The sequence below is a fragment of the Perca flavescens genome, chromosome 12 (assembly GCF_004354835.1).
Source record: "Perca flavescens isolate YP-PL-M2 chromosome 12, PFLA_1.0, whole genome shotgun sequence".
NCBI classification, from domain to species: domain Eukaryota; kingdom Metazoa; phylum Chordata; class Actinopteri; order Perciformes; family Percidae; genus Perca; species Perca flavescens.
In genome coordinates this window covers 24,111,838-24,130,116 of record NC_041342.1, presented here as the reverse complement: position 1 = coordinate 24,130,116, position 18,279 = coordinate 24,111,838, and the positions used below count along the sequence as shown (strand labels likewise).

Below are 18,279 nucleotides of genomic sequence, written 5' to 3'. Positions count from 1 at the left end.
ATTGATTATAGCAGCTTTAAGCAGACCTGAAATTGCATGACAGTGCAGTACGCTCTTCCTCACTATCTTCTATATACTGGAGCCGTGGGTTTAGGGTGGATTCATTAAAAACACTCCCTGGTAATAAAGAATGCAGATTATCTTTATTTATTTGCATTATAAACTTAACAGACAAGGGCAGTGCCCGATTGTAGCAATAGGGTTAATTATGTCACTGGCAGCACAGATCACTACTTTGTGTTTGAGTAGAATTGGTTTCCTTCTCATCTTCAGTGACCACTAGTTAGGTTTAAAGTAGGATTCCGGAAAAAAAACAAACAGTTTCAGTCATACATGTATGTATTTATTTCCCTAGAGCCAAGGATAAACATCTATTACTCTTTATGGTTCTTAAGCAGAGTACAAAAGAATACTGACCAGAATCAAAGTTACATGTCACAATATAACTTTGCTGCATTCTGAGGTTGTCAAATGTGACGTGAGAAATTCTTCTTCTTTTAAATCCTAATCACAGAAACACATCCTACTAAGTGAGTCCAGTTGTTTTGCACTAATACTTACAGAAACTTGCTGGTTTAAAATACATTTAAAGCCCATGTTTCAAACTGTCAGTACATGTAAAACAAAATAACTTAAAAACATTAGCTAATGGTCTTCCAAAAATCTGACAAGCCTAAAAGCAATCCGTCAAACAAAAGAGATTTATAAATAAAACAAAACATTGTGCAGACGTAGCAGCTCATTTGTATGACACTTCATGGCACTGAGAACTAAAGAGAGGCACATTGACTCAATTGAAGCAAAAGGGAGGCCCACAAACACTTAAAATGTGCAGCTTCACTAACATTTTATTTAATCTTTGCTTGATTAAATTAAGGCTGATGTTCAGTCGATAATTTAAGAGGTCCTTTTAAATGTGACACAAATCAAGTCTTAGCACAAAAAGACCCTACAACAGTTGGAAGCACTTAAAGCACAATAGCCAACATAAAATCCATTAAGAACTCAAGGCCACCAATAACTTCAGCAGCAATTCTCATTCTAGTCATTCCAATGTTTTGTATTAAAAACAATGAGTTGAGAAATAATTACACTTTGGCCTGTCTTGCACACAAAATACAGAAAATGTGCCTCAGTTTAGACTACAACAATATGTTATATCCTGAGACCCTGCTTTTAAGAATTTAAATCAAATTAAAAGTTCTATGAGCTGTACTTCATGACTGTGACATGAAGGACCTGAGGGGGCCCTTCAGCCCTTTCATTCACACCCCAGAAAAATCTGGAAAATCTTCCTTTATAAAACACTATAAATACATTCGGTAATGTAAAAAGTCCAGGATGGCATGTGGTTGCTGATTTTCTTTTGTTTAGCTTTTGTTTCTATGCAGACGTGAATATACTTGTTCATTCAATCTGCTGTAGTCAAAGGTTTTACTTTGCCAATACTGCTACATTTTTACAGTTTGGTCCAAGTAGCTTCACTCTAGCCACACCAAGTTAAATTACAGCAACCATAGCCAGTCAAAGACAACCAAATAAGTAAAATTCAGTAGTGTATTGAATTCTATTGCTTTAAAAACTCAAAAATAAGTCTCTCTTCTCAATCTTGAATCAGGCATCGATATTAAACTGAAAATCAGCTTCTAAACATTAGACTGTGTACAACAGTTATGAAAACGGTCCTCGTAAAGGTCAATTAATCAACAGCAAAATAAAACTAATTGCTGCCTTGGTTCTTTCACGGTCAGACCTGGTTCACCGTTCAATTTGAAATCCATCCACTGAATTACATACAATAATGGGCCCATTAGTGAGATAATTAAGGCTTAAAATACAAAATGTTTCAGGTTTTGAACCACTCACTATGAATCATATGTCAAACCTCACACGGTCAACCATTTTCCAAAGCATACAATGTATGTATTTATGGGTTGGTTTTTTTTTCAAATTGTTATTTTTTTTTAATACTTTCAAGATGGCCATTATTACCTCTTCCAGAGAGGTTATGTTTTTGGTTTAGTTTGTCTGTTTGTTTGTCAGCACTTATAGGGAAAAACTACTGGCCCGTTTAGCATGAGTCAAGGAAGAACCCTTTCCATTTTGGAGCTAGACTGGTATTAGCAAATTTGGAGGGGAATGGTAAAAGAAATTGACCCAGCTATCCCAAAATCTCCAACCCTGAATCCGCCCTTGCGCTTGACTATCCTCTGTCCTTTGGCCCAACCAGAGATGCCCACAAAGATCTATTTGTTGCTTAATTATTTTTCACTGCATCTCTCTTTCTTCCTTCCTTCGACTAATATTGCCTCCCTCTCTTGCTCTCTCTCCCCACTATTTCTGAGGGCGACCACTAACTCACTCTTTAAAGCGTGGACTCTGTGTAGTCCTTGGCCGCGGCCCGGGTTCAAATCCGACCCGGGCTTTCTCCAGCTGCTCTATAATAAAAAGGTAATTAAAGCCCTAAAAAATGATCCTAAAACCGTAAACTTGCCTTTTGTGCCTTCTACCTGGAATGGGTCCTTGTTGCATGTTTATAGATGTAGACTTCCCTTCCATGTATTACATAAATTAAAAGAAACCAAAGAAAAGCTGGAAGCAAAGTTCCTTTCCCAACACATAATGTACCTTGGAAAAGGGCAGCCGTCATGTACATGCATGTGGGTTAATTGCAGTAAGTGGGCTTTTGGTTAAGACTGAAACTTTTAGTGGGAATTTCCATTGACATCTGACTCTGACCTGATCAGTGATTTTCCTGCTTACCACAGAAATACTGCTTCTAAACTACTACTACCACCAAACAACAAAAGCATATGTGCAATTCAGTTTTAAGTGTTTATGATTCGTTCTCCTCAGGCCTCCTGAGCACCGCGCTGTATTTCATGGGTGCACCGTCCGCTTTCAGCTGCACCTCCACTAACGTGAAGATTGAAATAACCTGTAAGTGAAAACAAGAAATGATTATTGCACTTTACACCGTCAACTTGCTTGGTCAAAGACACCTTCTAACCATCCTAACCCCAACCCCCTCCAACTGTTCAGGAAACAAGTTAGTAGTCTTGTTTTCTCCGGTTTAAAGAAAAACTTAAAAATCTAAAAGTCCTTAATATCTGAGATGATGTACTACAATTATAAGTAGTTTCTGTGTCTCATAACTATCTTATTACGGTCGTTTTGAAGTTCCTACAAAAATACGCTCACACACTAATGGTTTTAAAACCCATGAAACCTGAAATTAAATTCTCCCTTTCTGTTCATATTGAATAATATTTCTATTTTCCTATTGACAGGCTATAGCATGACAAAAGCGTTTTCTGTGTCTGCGGTTCTCACCTGCTCTTCTGGAGCTTTCTCTGGGTCCTCTGGTGTCCAGACCAGAGTCAGCTCGGACTTCTTCCCCACCTTGCGATGGTGGAATGAGTCCAGGCCGGCAACAGACTGAAGGTGGAAACAAATGGTTTCAAACTGTTTCAGATGAAACGGTCACTTGACCTACCACTGCAACCTGTATATCTGTGTTTATACACTGTTTATCTAAAGAGTGTTTATTGTGTAAATAGGTTTGTTTTATTACTATTATCTATCTATCTATCTATCTATCTATCTATCTATCTATCTATCTATCTATCTATCTATCTATCTATCTATCTATAAATAAATTGCAGGAATGTCTGTCTGTCTGTCTGTGTGTGCGCATCTCTCTCGAACCGTTAGTCCGATGGATTTCAAACTTGACAGGTGTCTTGCTATGGGCAAGTTTGACGTTTGGATAAGAAACGCAAAAGATATCGTCGGTAAAAGAAGCCCACATTGGCTTTTGCTACTCTAGCCGCTGGCCCCTCCCCCTCTCACACTGAGTGAGCAGGACCTGATGTGTGTAAAAACAAAACAAAAATCTTTTGAGCTGCTGTAGCACAGGAATTTCCCCAGTGTGGGATTAATGAAGTCTATCTCATCTTATCTAATCTAATGTTGGAATCTTGGACGGTTTGGTTTTGAACTGTCACACCATCACTCTCTGGACCATCTCCTTTCTCTCTCCTGGATGAGCTTTTTTTGGGTGCTCTTGTGAAATTTATGACAAAGCTGAAGTGAAAGCCATCTACACAGTCAAAAGAATATCTCTAAAAATGGCAATTATGTCAACAAGAAGACAACGAGACTAAAGAGGTATTAAGAATATAAAAAGGCAATATCTAAAAACACTACCATTAGTAAAAATGTATGCACTAAAGTATAAAGAAAGCTGAAGCCGAAATGGCAGCTAAATGTTTGTATTAAGACTGAAACCTATCCCTGTAAACGGAGTGTATCGGAGCTGACCTTGCAGTAGATGCGTTTCTGTACTCCGTATCGGAGAACCAGCACGTCAAAGGACTGATCCAGCACCCCCATCACCATGGCCTCAGAGTCCAGCGGGCCACAGTCCTGAGGAGCACATACCCAAAACAATACTAATACATAAAAACCCACATATGCCGAACGATATATAACGATATTACAATAGCGAAAATCTAAGAGGATATCTAGTCTTATAGTACGATATCGATAGAATATTGATATATTGCCCAGCCCTATGTTCAGGCTGATCAATTATTTAAAGTGAAACCTAACGGTTTTGTTTTTTTTGCCACTGCAGCAATGAGGACAAACATGTACAGAAAAAAAAGTATGTTGTCCCACTTGACAGCATGTTGCAGTTTGGATACCCACCTTTACAAACACTCCAAAGAAGAGCTCAGAGCTGAGCTCCTGGACTCTCTTGGATAGAGTCTTCTTGTCATTACAGTGTGATGCCTGTTTTTGGACTTCTTCTGTTGACAGCCCCAAATTAGGCCCACAATCTGCATGCAAACATTCAGTGGAAAGACACACACATAATGAGTATGAGAAAAAGAAAAGAAAAATCACACATATTAAACTGACATACACACACAAGTAGGAGCAGACAGAAGCAGGACGGGCAGAACAATGGCCAAAGGCAACAGCGCAAACAATGGGAGATCTGAGACTGCTTTGTTCTTTTCTGCATTTATCTTTCTACTTTATCAGACATGTGCTCCAATATAACCACGGCACTGAAACAAACAGGACATTGTGTTATTTGTTGAAACGTGTGCGTTTGTTTTTGTGTGTCTGAAAGAGACTTTTGTAGAGAAGGTACGCACTCAGTGAGGAAGCCAGCAGCCTGTGGACAATGATGTCAGCGTAGCGGCGGATGGGAGATGTGAAGTGAGTGTAGAGAGGAACGTTGAGGGCGTAGTGCTTAAATAACTGCTCCTCCTTGAGTACACCTGTACAGAAGTACAACGCCATCTGGGAAATACCAATAACCAACATTAAATTACTGGAAAGCTTTCATGTTAAAATAGTAAAAATTTCAATCTCACAAAAAAATGTTTTTCTTTCTCTGATTAAGATTAAGACACACTTTATTGATCCTGCAAGGGGAAAATAAAAATGTTTCACTCTGTAGTTCGTTATTACACACAGGCCTGAAATACACACACATGCTAATGGAGACCTGGCAATACTGGCACCTCCCAGCTACCAGTCCTCACTCCGTAATTGGTCCACAAAAGGGACTTGAACTGGCGACCCTCCGGTTCCCAAGCCAAGTTCTTACGGACCAAGCTACCGCCATCCCATATGTTAAGATGATGTTTTTCTTTCATGATAACAACTATTACATGACAGCGGGCGTCTTTTAGCTTTACAAAAGCAAATGTATACCACACAAGTTTGATAAATGGATGAAAGCTCCAATAGACAAAAAAAAAATGGAGCAGTGGTCTAACCTGCATGGGTCTGGAGCACATGTGGGTGAGGACTTCTTTTCTGGCAGTGGTATACTCATCATCACCAAGAGTAGTGTTGAGACTCTTCTGTATGTTGAAAAAGCAGAAAGTTTGAATCATTAATACAGTTCTTCTTTTAGATTATTTCCAGTAAATCAAATGTTTTGTCAATCACTTATTGAGCGTCAGATCCCCTGTGATATGCCTCAGAGAGGGAAATTCTAACATACAACACACACAAAAAAAAAATCATCAAATGAAGAAATGTAATTGTAATGCAGGACAAAAAAAATGTCCTAGTAGTTTCTGAGATATTAGAAACTTGGCTACATCTGCTGCACTGTGAGTACTGACATGCAACGCTCCTGCAGAGGAGAGATCTATGTCGATTCCCAACTGGTCACAGAGCTCCTGCAGCTCATCCACCATTTTGGCCTTCGGTGGAGGGTGGCGTCTGAGCAGGGCCAGCTCAGGGAATCTGGAGTGGATGTGGTGGGCTGTGGCAATGTTAGCCAGCAACATGAACTCCTCCACCAACCTAGAGAACAGAGTTATGGATTGTGGTTAAATGGCCAAAGCGGTGGAAAAAAAGAAAGGCAAACAAGGACTATTATTATTATTTACTATGACTATTATTTAAGCACTCCTGACTGATTCAGAGACACATTTCAACAAAGGTTATACATGTGTCTTGTCAAATAAATGTTACTCACTTATTACTGTCTCTGTACTGGTAAACATAGCAGCCTTGAGGCATCATGGTCTCTTTGTCCAGGGTAAAAGACAGTTTTAACTAAAAAAAAAACAAAACAAGAAAACACAAGGCATGTACATGAAAATAATGTCAGAAAGCTGTCTTGTTTACAACACTTTCTATATAGTATTGCTGGGTTACATATAGAGGTGGGAAATATATTGATATATTATCGATATCATGATATGAGACTAGATATTGTCTTAAATTTTGGATATCGTAATATGGCTTAAGTGGTGTCTTTTCCTGGTTTTAAAGGCTGCATTACAGTAAAGTGATGCAATTTTCTGAACTTACCAGACTGTTGCAACTGTTCTATTATTTGCCTTTACCCACTTAGTCATTATACCCACATTATTCATGATTATTTATCAAAAATCTCATTGTGTAAATATTTTGTGAAAGCACCAATAGTCAACATTACAATATCGTTGCAGTATCGATATCGAGGTATTTGGTCAAAAATATTGTGATATTTGATTTTCTCCATATCGTCCAGCCTTAGTTAGATAGTGTTAGCCAGCTCAAATAACCTTGATAAATACCTTCCAGCAAACTCTTGAACTATCTTTGATGAACTCTTATTTTGAAATACACAGCTATAATGTCTCTACCATGCCCTACTTTTTAACTACTGTATGAAAGGAAACCGTACCATAGAGGTCAGAGTCAAACACAAGGCAACGAGTACTAACCTGGTCGAGTCGGAGGGCTCCGCCGGAGAAGCGCTGAGCCCGGAGGTTCTTGGCAATGGAGTGCAGGTTGAGCACAGCCTGATGGATCTCATCGATGGGGTGCTCAGGGTCCGCAGGTGGCAGCTCCTCAGCAGAGAACATCTTTTCAGGGGCCTCGATCATGCTCTGAGCATGGTCGTAACTCAGCTTCACGCAGGAGCGGATGACTGAGCGGCCAAACCACTCACTCAGGATCTGGGCAGGTGAAGTGGAACCAATGACATGAATCACACAACAGGACAAAACAAACACACGCCCCAAGCAAATGGCAGCACAATTTCAGCTTAATCAATCAGCCATCAGACGCTACCTGATGAACTTTAACCTTCTACTGTTTGACTGCAACTCTAACTGGTCCATGAATTTGATATGGTCATACCTTCCCCTCCGGTGTGATTTTCCAAATGACAGAGAATGTGAGTCTGTCGGTGAGAGGATTCAGACTGCACAGCTCCTCACACAGCAGCCTGGGCAACATGGGGATCACCTGTACAGTGACAAAATACATGCACACAGTGAGTTCTGAATAAGTTATTCATAAGTTAAGCTAATTATATAAATAAAATAAACGGGTCAAGCAACACTCACCTTTTGAACCATATACACACTAGTTGCTCTCTGGCTGGCAATGGCATCCAGAGCGTTGTCCTCCCCCACAAAATAACTCACATCAGCAATGTGGACTCCCACCTCAAAGTTACCTGTGTTGAAAAGACAGTCTATAACACAACTTCCCATCCCACTGGAAAAATAGTATCTATATCAGACTTCACGTTCATCATTATCATCACTTAGCTCCTCAGTTAAGTTAGATTACCATCAGGGAGTTGTTTACAGGACAGAGCGTCGTCCAGGTCTCTGGCGGTAGAGGGGTCAATGGTGAAGATACACTCCTTCCTACATAAAAAACAATGCTTTGTGAATTATATTAATACATATCCTAAATTAAGAGGAGCTGCAAAGATGAATCAATGAATCGATTAGTTGTCAACTATTACATTAATAGCCAACTATTTTGATAATCGATTTATCAGTTAGAGTAATTTTTTTATGAAAAACTAAAAAGAAATCCGATTCCAGCTTCTTAAATGTGAATATTTTTTTAGTTTCTTCACCTCTTTATGAACGTAAATGGAACATAACTGAGTTCAAGACACTTGAGGACGTCATCCATCTTTGGAAAACACTAATTGACATTTTCTGACATTTTATAGACTGGAGCAACTAGGGGAGGTACGGTTCACAAAACCCACGGTTCGGTTCGTATCACAGTTTTAGGGTCACGGTTTTCGGTTCTGTACTGTTCTTCTTGTTATTTTTTCTTTAATCTTTAACACTCCAGAAATATACTTCAGCATATGATATATAGCTTAATTATCCACAATGTAGGACACAGTATTAAAACATAGTTCTATCTTGTAATCGTGCACAAACGGAATTTGACTTTAAGCACATTATTGGGACCATCTCTGAGGAAAGCGAGGTGAGATTTTGGGTTCTCAAAATCTGGCAAAAATCTTTTAAACTGACCTTTGTCGATCTGAAATGAAGACAGATTCAGCAACTGCATGGTCTATTTCTCGCTTAAAATGTGTTCAGAAACTTTCGGAATTTTTTTTTCGTAAAATATGAGATCGTATTCACAACGAGACGCCATTAGAGTCTTGTTTTGAAATTCGAGAGCAGCCCCCACGTAACGCTTTTGTCCAATAATCTGCCACGTGTTGCGTTTGTCACACTCATCCCTCTCGTCATTTCCGGTGAGTGTTTTAACATAGGTGTTGAAAGAGGGCACAACGGCAGTAAGTGGTTTGTGCACATTAGAAGTGTATTGAAGAACCGCGCTACGCACACACGTTCCAAACCGAGACAAGCAAACCGTACGGTTCGGATGTTTTTTCATGAACCGTACCACCCCTAGGAGCAACTAAACAATTAATTGAGAAAATAATCAACAGATTAATCGACAATGAAAATAATGGTTAGTTGCAGGCCTAATTGGATGGCAAAGCTTGGAATTCTTAGTAGCCCAATTATAAGCAATCATGTGTTAGCAGTCTGGGTCTATACAGCTCACATCTTTCCTTTTGAGCCAAGCTGGATATGGCTCAGGTAGCATGTTCCCACTCAAAGAACATATTCATAAAAAAGGATAAGAATGTAGAGCTACATAAGCATGTATAGGCTTCACAGTCCTACCTCAGGTCTCTCCTTTTTCTCATCTCCTCAGGTGGGATGGTCCAGGGCAAGTTCTTGGGAAGGCAGTCTAACACCTCATCGGAGAACTCAGAAAAATCAACATCGTACTCTACCAGGATGCCCTCCGTCTCTGGCTCAATTTCTCCAGCCTGACCAAGTGTCTTAGCAAGTTGACTGGAGGAAACATTAGGAGAGAGTCCGGTTGGTTGTTATACTGTTAAAGGTGTTTCCTGCATCAAAATTTCAACAGAACACTCACCCTTCTGCAAAGTTGCTGTCGGCTGCCCAGCTGGTGATCCGACATATGAACAAGGTGTTGCTGTAGTCCCCCGGGCGGGAACTAAAGTCTTCGGGACAGTCAGCAAGGAACACGTTAATTCGTGGCACCCGGTGGTCCACGGGGGAGAACATGGCAAAAGGCTTATCTGGTAGGAATTTTAGGAAGCCCGTCACAGCTCTCGAGTGTTTCTTTTCAACAATGTACACCACCTGCCAGACAAATGATAAGTGTCTATTTAATATCCTGAGCACAAATGACAAATTGCTGCTAAGGAACAAGTGAAAGACCAAGCAGAACTTTTCTGATCTTAGGTTATCGTTAGTGCAAACAAAATTTCTTTTAGTTTCTTTTCATAGTAAAAGCTTTTCAGTGACAAGAAATGTGTAGCTTTTATTGTGAAGTAGCCAAATGAATTGTGAAGTTGTTGTGGCAACTTAGCATTACTCATGGTGCCGTTATAGCCCTGCCATTATTTCATGTTAAGCAGTACTACTACTACTACTACAACTACTATCATTGTGGTTAGTTTTATTTGGAAAATGCTTGGTAAAAAAGGAATCTAAGAAATACAGCACAGCTGATAGGTGGGACGCTCACTTTAGCAGTCTTTTGGAGTATTTCCCCATTGGGCCGTGGTGTTGAGGGGTCTTCCAGAGGTTCCACTATTTCCATCAGATGAAAAGGAAAAATTGAGATGCATTAGCTGAACTATTGCTTTTATTTGGTTTTTTTTGCTTCTGTGCATTGATACTCTTCTTAGACCAGTAAAGAAAATATTCAAACACATAAACCACAAGTTCCTATATTGATTGTGATAGGCAACAGCTGCTATAATCACAACTCCTTTACAGTACCTGTGTCAGTGAGGGTGGTATTCTGCACTTTGCGGATGAGTTCATCCTGGTCGCTGCACTGGTCTTCCACAGTAACATCAGGCCTGGGGGTGCGTGCTGTCTTTTTCTGCACAATGTTTTCTTTCAGGCTCTCTGACTCACTGGTGCCATCACAGTCAGTATCTGACCTCACAACCTAAACAGATAGCATTTATCGTCAGGCTAAAATAGAGTCTATAATAATAATAATAATAATAATAATAATAATAATAATAACACTTGAAAAGCTGATGCCAAAAGTTGGACATGGGCTTATAAACTAAAACTATACTGTACACAGCTATGTATAGTTTACCTTCCATTGCTCCCGAGGGAGAATTTGCACCACCACTATGTCTCCATTCAATGCTCTGTTACGAGCCACAATCCCATCCAGAAATATATCCCGTGTGTCATCCTGCAAAAATCAAAAAGGAAGTGCTATTTTTTTTAGAATCCATTGAACAAGTTGTTGAAGTAGCAAAACATTACATTTGACACATTGTGTCAAATCCATTCTGTGTTGAACTTACAGGAGATGGGACGAAAGCTTCGTGGTATTTCTTTGGGTTGATTCTTATCTGTCCCTGCAGAAAAAGTATGTTGAATTAGTAAATAATTACACCAGTTTATTGTGTTACCCATACTCAATGTAGATTTAGATACAGTTTCAGGAACCCTGGGTTTTTACCTGAATGAGTTCTCCTCTTTTAAGACCATGGGAAACCTCCTCAAATGCCATGTAGGATTCAAACACTTGTTTCTTTGATCCTCTGCCTCCTTTGTTCTTACTCTTGTCAGCAGGAGAATTGGCACTTGAAGCTAAAAAAAAAAAAAAAAAAAATGTAACTCATTAATTGAATCCATCACATGTATACAACTAATTCATTATACCAAAGAAAATGTGTGTACCTGCTGAGAATAAAGATCTCAAAAACTAACCTACAATTTACCTCTGGATTGCTGCAGTGTTTTGTCTTTACCATAAGGGGACATTGGAGTGTCAAACCCAGACTTTGATGTCCCTTCTCTGCTTTTCTCCTCTTCCGGGTGCTTTGGCAGGTTTTTTTTCTTTGACTTTTTCATCTTCTCCTGCTCCTGTCCACTTGTACTGGCTTTCTTTGGGGACTGGGGCTGTCCAACAAATTTGTCAATCTCTTTTGAGGCGACCTCTCTGTTAGAGTCCTTGCTTTTCTTCTGCTGCTTCTGGTGTTTCTTCGAGTCATTGGGTTTTAAAGTGCTGAGTTCCTCACCAGACTCAACGTCTCCATCGTGGCTGGTGGCAGTGTCCCTTCTCTGTCCCCATCGCTGTCTGTCAGACACACCCTGCTTCCTTTCACAGTCCTGCTGAGCACTGCGGGTGCTTAGTTTCTCCATGTATAAAGACAGGGAACTCTCCTCTCCTTTACTTTTCATGGAAGAGGGTGAGAAGTCACTTGAATCAGAGAAATCATTCGGCACTTGGTCCCTTTTTCGCTGTGGTATGTTCTGCCTGTCACTCTGGGCTTTGAGCAGTGTGCTTGGCCCATTTCCTTCCCTTTGAAATGCCGTGTCCTTTGCATATTGATCTAGATACAGACTGAACTTGCTGCTGCAGTGCTGGCTGAGAAGTCTGGCATATGCGTCTTTCTGAGGAGGAGTGCTCGACTGATTCTGGCTGCGCTTTGGCTCTCGATTCCGGTTCTTCGATTGCCGAGGAGAATCCATATGGCAATCCTTACAGAAACGATCTCTGAAAAGGCAAAAAGCACACTGTGAGTGCTGCCATTCAAGCTGTAATCAGTACACATAACTTTCAGACAAGGTAGCTTTATTGGGCAACAATGTTTACAATTCAGTGCACTCAAAATGTTACAATAGGAGATAGTTATCTAAAATTAATTTGAAGAAAATGAAAGCAACACTTTAGTAGCTAACTTTTGTTGCGTAATCCATTCCTCTTACGTCATATACATTAATTAGCTAGTCATAATTACAAACGTAAACATGACTGTAAGTTAACCAAGTAGCTTAACATTACATTGGGATGATGATTATACGAGACAACAAACTCTGTACCATCCCATTGTCTTCGGTATTAACGTCTCTAAGAGCTCAGAATGCCTTCTAAACATATGTATCCTATAGCTACCAGCTAACTAACGTTAGCTAGCGCTTATTAGCGGTGCCTGACTAGCATCAGCTATGCTAACTGCAACGGCAGGTGTTGGTTTAACGTTAACTAGCTAGTTAGCTAACTAACGGTACTTGTATGTCAGACAGACCACGACCCTGACCACGATAAACGACTCGAAAATGGACGGAACGATTGTCACACTTAAAATCTTAAACATTACCTTATTCACTGCGTGTAAAGGTATGTAACTTAGCTGTTATTCAGAGCAAAGTGCTAGCTGATGCATTCACTTCCTCCGTCGTCGTGAATTGAATGGTTACAGTCACGCTACCTTTGAGTGCTATCGGAAATATCAGAATTAGCCGAACGTACGAAAACGCCACAATAGGGGAAAGTCAAGATACAATACAAATATGGCCTTTTTTGACCTGTCCTCTTATAAAATATTAGTCAGGGACAATCCTGTTACTAAATAGATTTTTTTTTTTTAAATTAATGAATTAATCAGGTGGTACATTTTGGAAAAAGTCTATTGACACTTTGGTGAGTGACTCTGTGTGCTCATATATTTTTATGTGAAACAAACATTACGCCCAAATGAATCAGTACCCGAGGTAATTGCCATGAGTGTTGTCATTCATTCCAGTATTCACTGAGCAGCTCCATGCAACCACACATTAGAGAGACACATGCAACCTCTAGAGGGCAGCAAATACTAAATATTTCATTGATTCTGACTGTACAGTGACTTATTGCTGTGTGTGTCAGTTGTGCAAACAACTCAACCTGTCTGATGACAACGATAGGTAGAAGGTAAACTTAACATTCAGTCAGACAGAAATGTCTGTGTCTGAGTGTGTGAAGACATATGTTGTTCTACAGGATGAATATAGTTCTTAGCTATCACCTACAATATATTTGCTAGGCTCTCTCCTGACAACCTGATTTCACACCTGTCTGTTCACGCTTGCATAGTACAAGACAACTCATAAAGCCTCCTTCGAGCACACACACACACACACACACACACACACACACACACACACACACGCCACTTCCTCAGTATAATTCCCAGGGGATTACATGGGGGTGATTTTTGGCTAGGTGTATGTGTGCAGTCAGATGGTGCCTTCATACATCTGAGGATATACTGTAGATGAGGGTGTCATGTCTCACCCAGAAACGTGCAAGACACTGATGCATACAGGTCACATGTCTTGTCTTCAGTAGTTGTGATTAAGTTATGTACAGTAAGAACTTTGCATGATTGAGGAGAAATCAGCTCGGGTGAAAGCACCTAAAACGGAACCCCCACACTGAGTCTCACTCCACCCGCTCCCCAGTACATCCTCCCGGACCAACCAACCAGATGACATCTCTTTCCTGTCATCTCCAGTACATCCTCCCGGATCAACCAACCAGATGACATCTCTTTCCTGTTGTCTCCAGTACATCCTCCAGGACCAACCAACCAGACTACATCTCTTTTCAATCTCACCCACCATCCAAATCTATTGCTATGTTCTTAACATTCATTATAAGCAAGCATTCGTTAAATCTTTAAATTACATATTGTTGTGGCGTGGTCCTTGCTAGTGAATTGTGATGTAATTAAGTCTCAGCTGCTGATGCACTATTAGACATAGACTGTATTTGTGCATATCTGATTTAAACAGTAGCCTAGCTGGGTGTTATCAGTTTAACAGTTGTTGGAAACAGTATTGAACTAATGCTGAACTAAACTAATATGACCAAGGGGTATCATACTGGTACTGGATCAATATACTTGTACTGAGGCCAGGAAAGGTACAGAGGGACCCCTGACTTAGAAGCAGGAGAAGGGACATAATCACCAATGCCAACACTGGACCTGTTTCTTTGATAAATTTGAGGATATAGGTGCTACTTACTGAAGCACCAACTACTATGCAGGCTGAACTGGCCGCTTTTCATATTTGCAGGTGTGTTCTGACTCCAAATTCAACAGCACAAATCAATATTTCTTCTATATGTTCCCAGATGGTATGACTGATTTGTCCTTTCTCTTCAGAGACACAGTGTCTTAGTGATTATACTGCAGCTGTACAGTAGCTGTACAGTAAATAGGACCAGTGCTGGGTCCTTTCTGTACTTTAGTACATTTCAGGGTGTCTATTTGTTGTTTGGCGTATGATAGACTTGCAAACTATCTAGCGTTTACACAGGCTCTTGCCAATCACTGTAACAAGGGGAACACGTGTCTATAGATAAAGAACAACATATTTTGCCAACATTTGATAAGATATTGTAACAATACACACCCAGACCATTCAACTTTTTTTTTTTCACCAGCATTGATTGAACTGTCCTTCCTTTGGCAGACTGTACCTAGGGAAATGGCCATAGTAACAGTTTTCAGCAGCCTTTTTCATCTTCATCAGGCAACTGTGGGTGATCTGGCAGCCAGAGCATTGGCATTTAACAGAATCCTTATTTTGATCCTTTTACTATTTCCCTAATTTGACTCTTGATGGCCTGTTTCTGTTTTCATACCTCCAGAATTCTGATGGGTGACAGAGTTTGAGCTACTGAGCATGAGCTACTGTACATTACATATAATATGGAGCTTAAAAAAGTAATGTCTTTGTTATTTTCATCATTTCTACTTCATTATTTTTCATCGTCACTCTCTGTAACCTTCCTGATACCCTGTTTGCTAGTCTAAGCACTGTAAAACCAACAGTCTTGCTATACTTCCAGAAGCTTCACAACAACCAAAGTATAAAATTATTTCCCATGTTAAAGTTGTTGACAGCTTTTAACATCAGAAGATGACTCTATAGAATTTGGAGAACATGTTAAGCCTCTGATAAAACACACAACCATGAACCTTTTAAGGAATGGTTATTTAATGTCCTTTAGAGTTTCATTACAACCCACTATTAAAAGCGTGACATTGTAAACTTTTCTATTAGGCCCTGACTGGCCACCTTCCCACTGACAGCAACTTGACCTGTTTAAGTTCAAATACAGCTCCCAGCAGTAGCAAAGCAGACAAAAAAAGCATCAGAGTAAATGCACTTTTGCTCATGAGCCTGTTTTCCTTCTCTTGCTCTTTTCTGAAGAAATCTAAAGGAACCTCTGGGAGAACACTGAGCGTGGGTGAACGAATGGCTGGTACATCAGCCTCTCTACCACTGTTGCGGTTGTACGGACTCAAGTTGTAAAGCATGCAGATGAAGCAGCAAATGCCTATCAAATATTCATCAGACCAGGGGAGGCACTGCAGCTTGTAAAAGAAGATGAAATAGAGGGGGGCAGGAACAGTTGCTTGGTACAGTCTCCCTGCCTCTGATGCTCTCTCACTGCTTGGCACTGTCACCTTTATTTTGATGGGGCCCAGAGGCTGCTTAGTCATTTGAGCCAATGCACAACATGAATGAATGAGTGATTTATGGGATTAGCAAGTATTTTTGTGTCAGTATTATCTGCTCTATCACCATTTACCCATCTGCCAATGCTGTCCTTATCATGTCCAAATATAAGGATGATTTTGGCTCAGATTGATCAGTATGTGAGGTTGAATGTGTGTGAGAGGGGTATATGCTGCAGGGCCAGACAGGTTACACCTCCTCATCACTGGCTGCAGCGGGAAGCATGGGGAGATCTCTACAGTCGTCACCTTCCACTGCCATGGCAACGGCCTGCGAGTCACCTCGGGCGGGCTGCAGACTGCAACGCCCATTTACAGTCCTGATGGACCATGCCCCTGGGAATCTCAGAGCAGACCGAGACAGATACTATAGTAATAAGCCCATGGAGGCCGTGGTTTACAATGATTTCAGAACAGCCAAGCGACATTGTTAGGCACGATGCGGAGCATGAACACAAACACTCACTCACACAACAACAACAGCAATGCTTTCATGTTTTTTTTAATTAACTTTTACAACAGATGGACTCATGAAGTATCTTAACACAGACAGTCAGCACAGATTGGGATGTCCAACCTCGCTTATCTGTGTAAATGAGTAAGAGAAGTAGGCTCTGACTTCCCTTGTTCACATGCACCTGAATTTATATTTGTTTGTCTCATGTCTGTTTAACTGTGTCTATGTATATAACATATACACTGTAAGGCCAAAAGTAAGTGGACACCTCTGTCCCCATACTTTTGTGTTCAAGGCCCTATAGGTCCATTAAAGAGATGCTTAATGCTACAACATGATGTTTTAGTTTTGGGAAGGCCTGAACTGCAGCGCTTGTGATCCCTGCAGTGTTTGAAGTCAAAGTTTTATACAAATAATGTTGGTTTGTCGTATATAGTTTTATGAACTGTGCATTATAAATCTTCACTGTGAGCACTTATACATTATTCTCCTGTGATATGCTACAAATATGTCTTGATATTGTCTAAAAGTCTTGTCTACACGAGCCAAACAACAAAAACAACAACAAGTTTCTGATCATGGACGCCTTTTAAGAACTCCTCCACTTCCTGCCACTGTCATTTCCACCCCAACTAAGCTGAAATTGACTATACTTTGGTTTCTGACGGTGTGAACATCGCTGCATTTACAGTATCAACCATTTCTGTGTTTCCTCAAGCTTCTCCATCAGATCACCAGTAATGAAGGACAAGGCAATACAATGTATCCTCTGTACTGCTGACTGAATGAGCAGTTTTCTCATTAGCAGATGGAGCAATGTAGGCTTCAATGTAGGTCTGCAATATGCCAACTATGGAAGGTGTGAGAGACACAAAGAGGATGTTTTCTACGTTATCGACTGCCATTAGTATTTTGAACATCTTGAAGTTTCAAAACACAAATGTGGCTGACTCCGAATTTGAATCATAGACCCTCGATTCCTCCCCCAAAGAACCCTTAACTGGGGATACATAGCAGAATTCCAGTATTAACGATCATGACGACACAAGTATAGATACTATATTAAAGCCAGTGCTTTATTTTGGTGGACAACATGACGTCGAAGTAAATGATTGTTTAGTTTTAGGAATTTGTTGGTTACTTTGGGCTTATTTCTGAAATGTGTGAGGAAAAACTGTGAGACCCATGAAATATTCATATTTTATATATTCAGTCATATACTGTATTGGTGTAATGTCTAGCTGTCCACATACTTTTGGCCATAACTGTAGACAGAAAAAGTTTATTGTATATTCAGTAGTACAACATATATACATGTGTATATGTTTGTCTCTGGTGGTCTCTCCCTCATTCACACTATTCTATTCTACTTTTAGATTCAATCTAATTGACAGGTTGCTCCTCCATCCTCGTCACTGACAAGCCTTCACCACCTCCACCACCCTCGCTTTTTTTTTCCTACGGGCGCTACTTTCAGCACCGGACAGCTCCAGTCTTTCCCACGCTCCGCCCACCTCCGGCAGACTGGCAGTTAGAAACAACCACACACACCGGTGGGCGACACTTTAGATGGCCTATTAGGGTTTTATTGGGAGGGACGGAACTTCAAGAACAATTTGCTCCGTTCCTTGTCATCGTACTCCTCTGTCTCACATGG

General features: G+C 40.4%; 2 protein-coding genes across 2 annotated transcripts in view; one reads left to right on the top strand and one right to left on the bottom strand.

Annotated features, from left to right (window-relative positions):
* Positions 1-330: 330 nt before the first annotated feature.
* Positions 331-13,101, bottom strand: dis3l2 (DIS3 like 3'-5' exoribonuclease 2). Its single transcript, XM_028593511.1, has 21 exons — positions 12,974-13,101; positions 11,591-12,369; positions 11,329-11,459; positions 11,171-11,224; positions 10,954-11,055; positions 10,620-10,794; positions 10,363-10,427; positions 9,745-9,974; positions 9,486-9,659; positions 8,104-8,183; positions 7,875-7,987; positions 7,666-7,773; positions 7,248-7,481; positions 6,512-6,591; positions 6,153-6,336; positions 5,799-5,885; positions 5,169-5,316; positions 4,714-4,844; positions 4,324-4,428; positions 3,334-3,438; positions 331-2,938 (listed from the first exon to the last, which is right to left on the bottom strand). Exons 2-21 carry the CDS (start codon positions 12,342-12,344, stop codon positions 2,837-2,839), a joined length of 3,162 nt encoding a protein of 1,053 aa, XP_028449312.1. The 5' UTR covers positions 12,345-12,369; positions 12,974-13,101; the 3' UTR covers positions 331-2,836.
* A 4,614-nt stretch (positions 13,102-17,715) lies between these two features.
* Positions 17,716-18,279, top strand: part of gpr158b (G protein-coupled receptor 158b) — a 61,001-nt gene continuing 60,437 nt past the window's right edge. The window contains exon 1 of the mRNA XM_028594332.1: positions 17,716-17,726. Within this exon, the coding sequence (XP_028450133.1) occupies positions 17,716-17,726 (11 nt within the window). The remainder of the gene's footprint in view (positions 17,727-18,279) is intronic.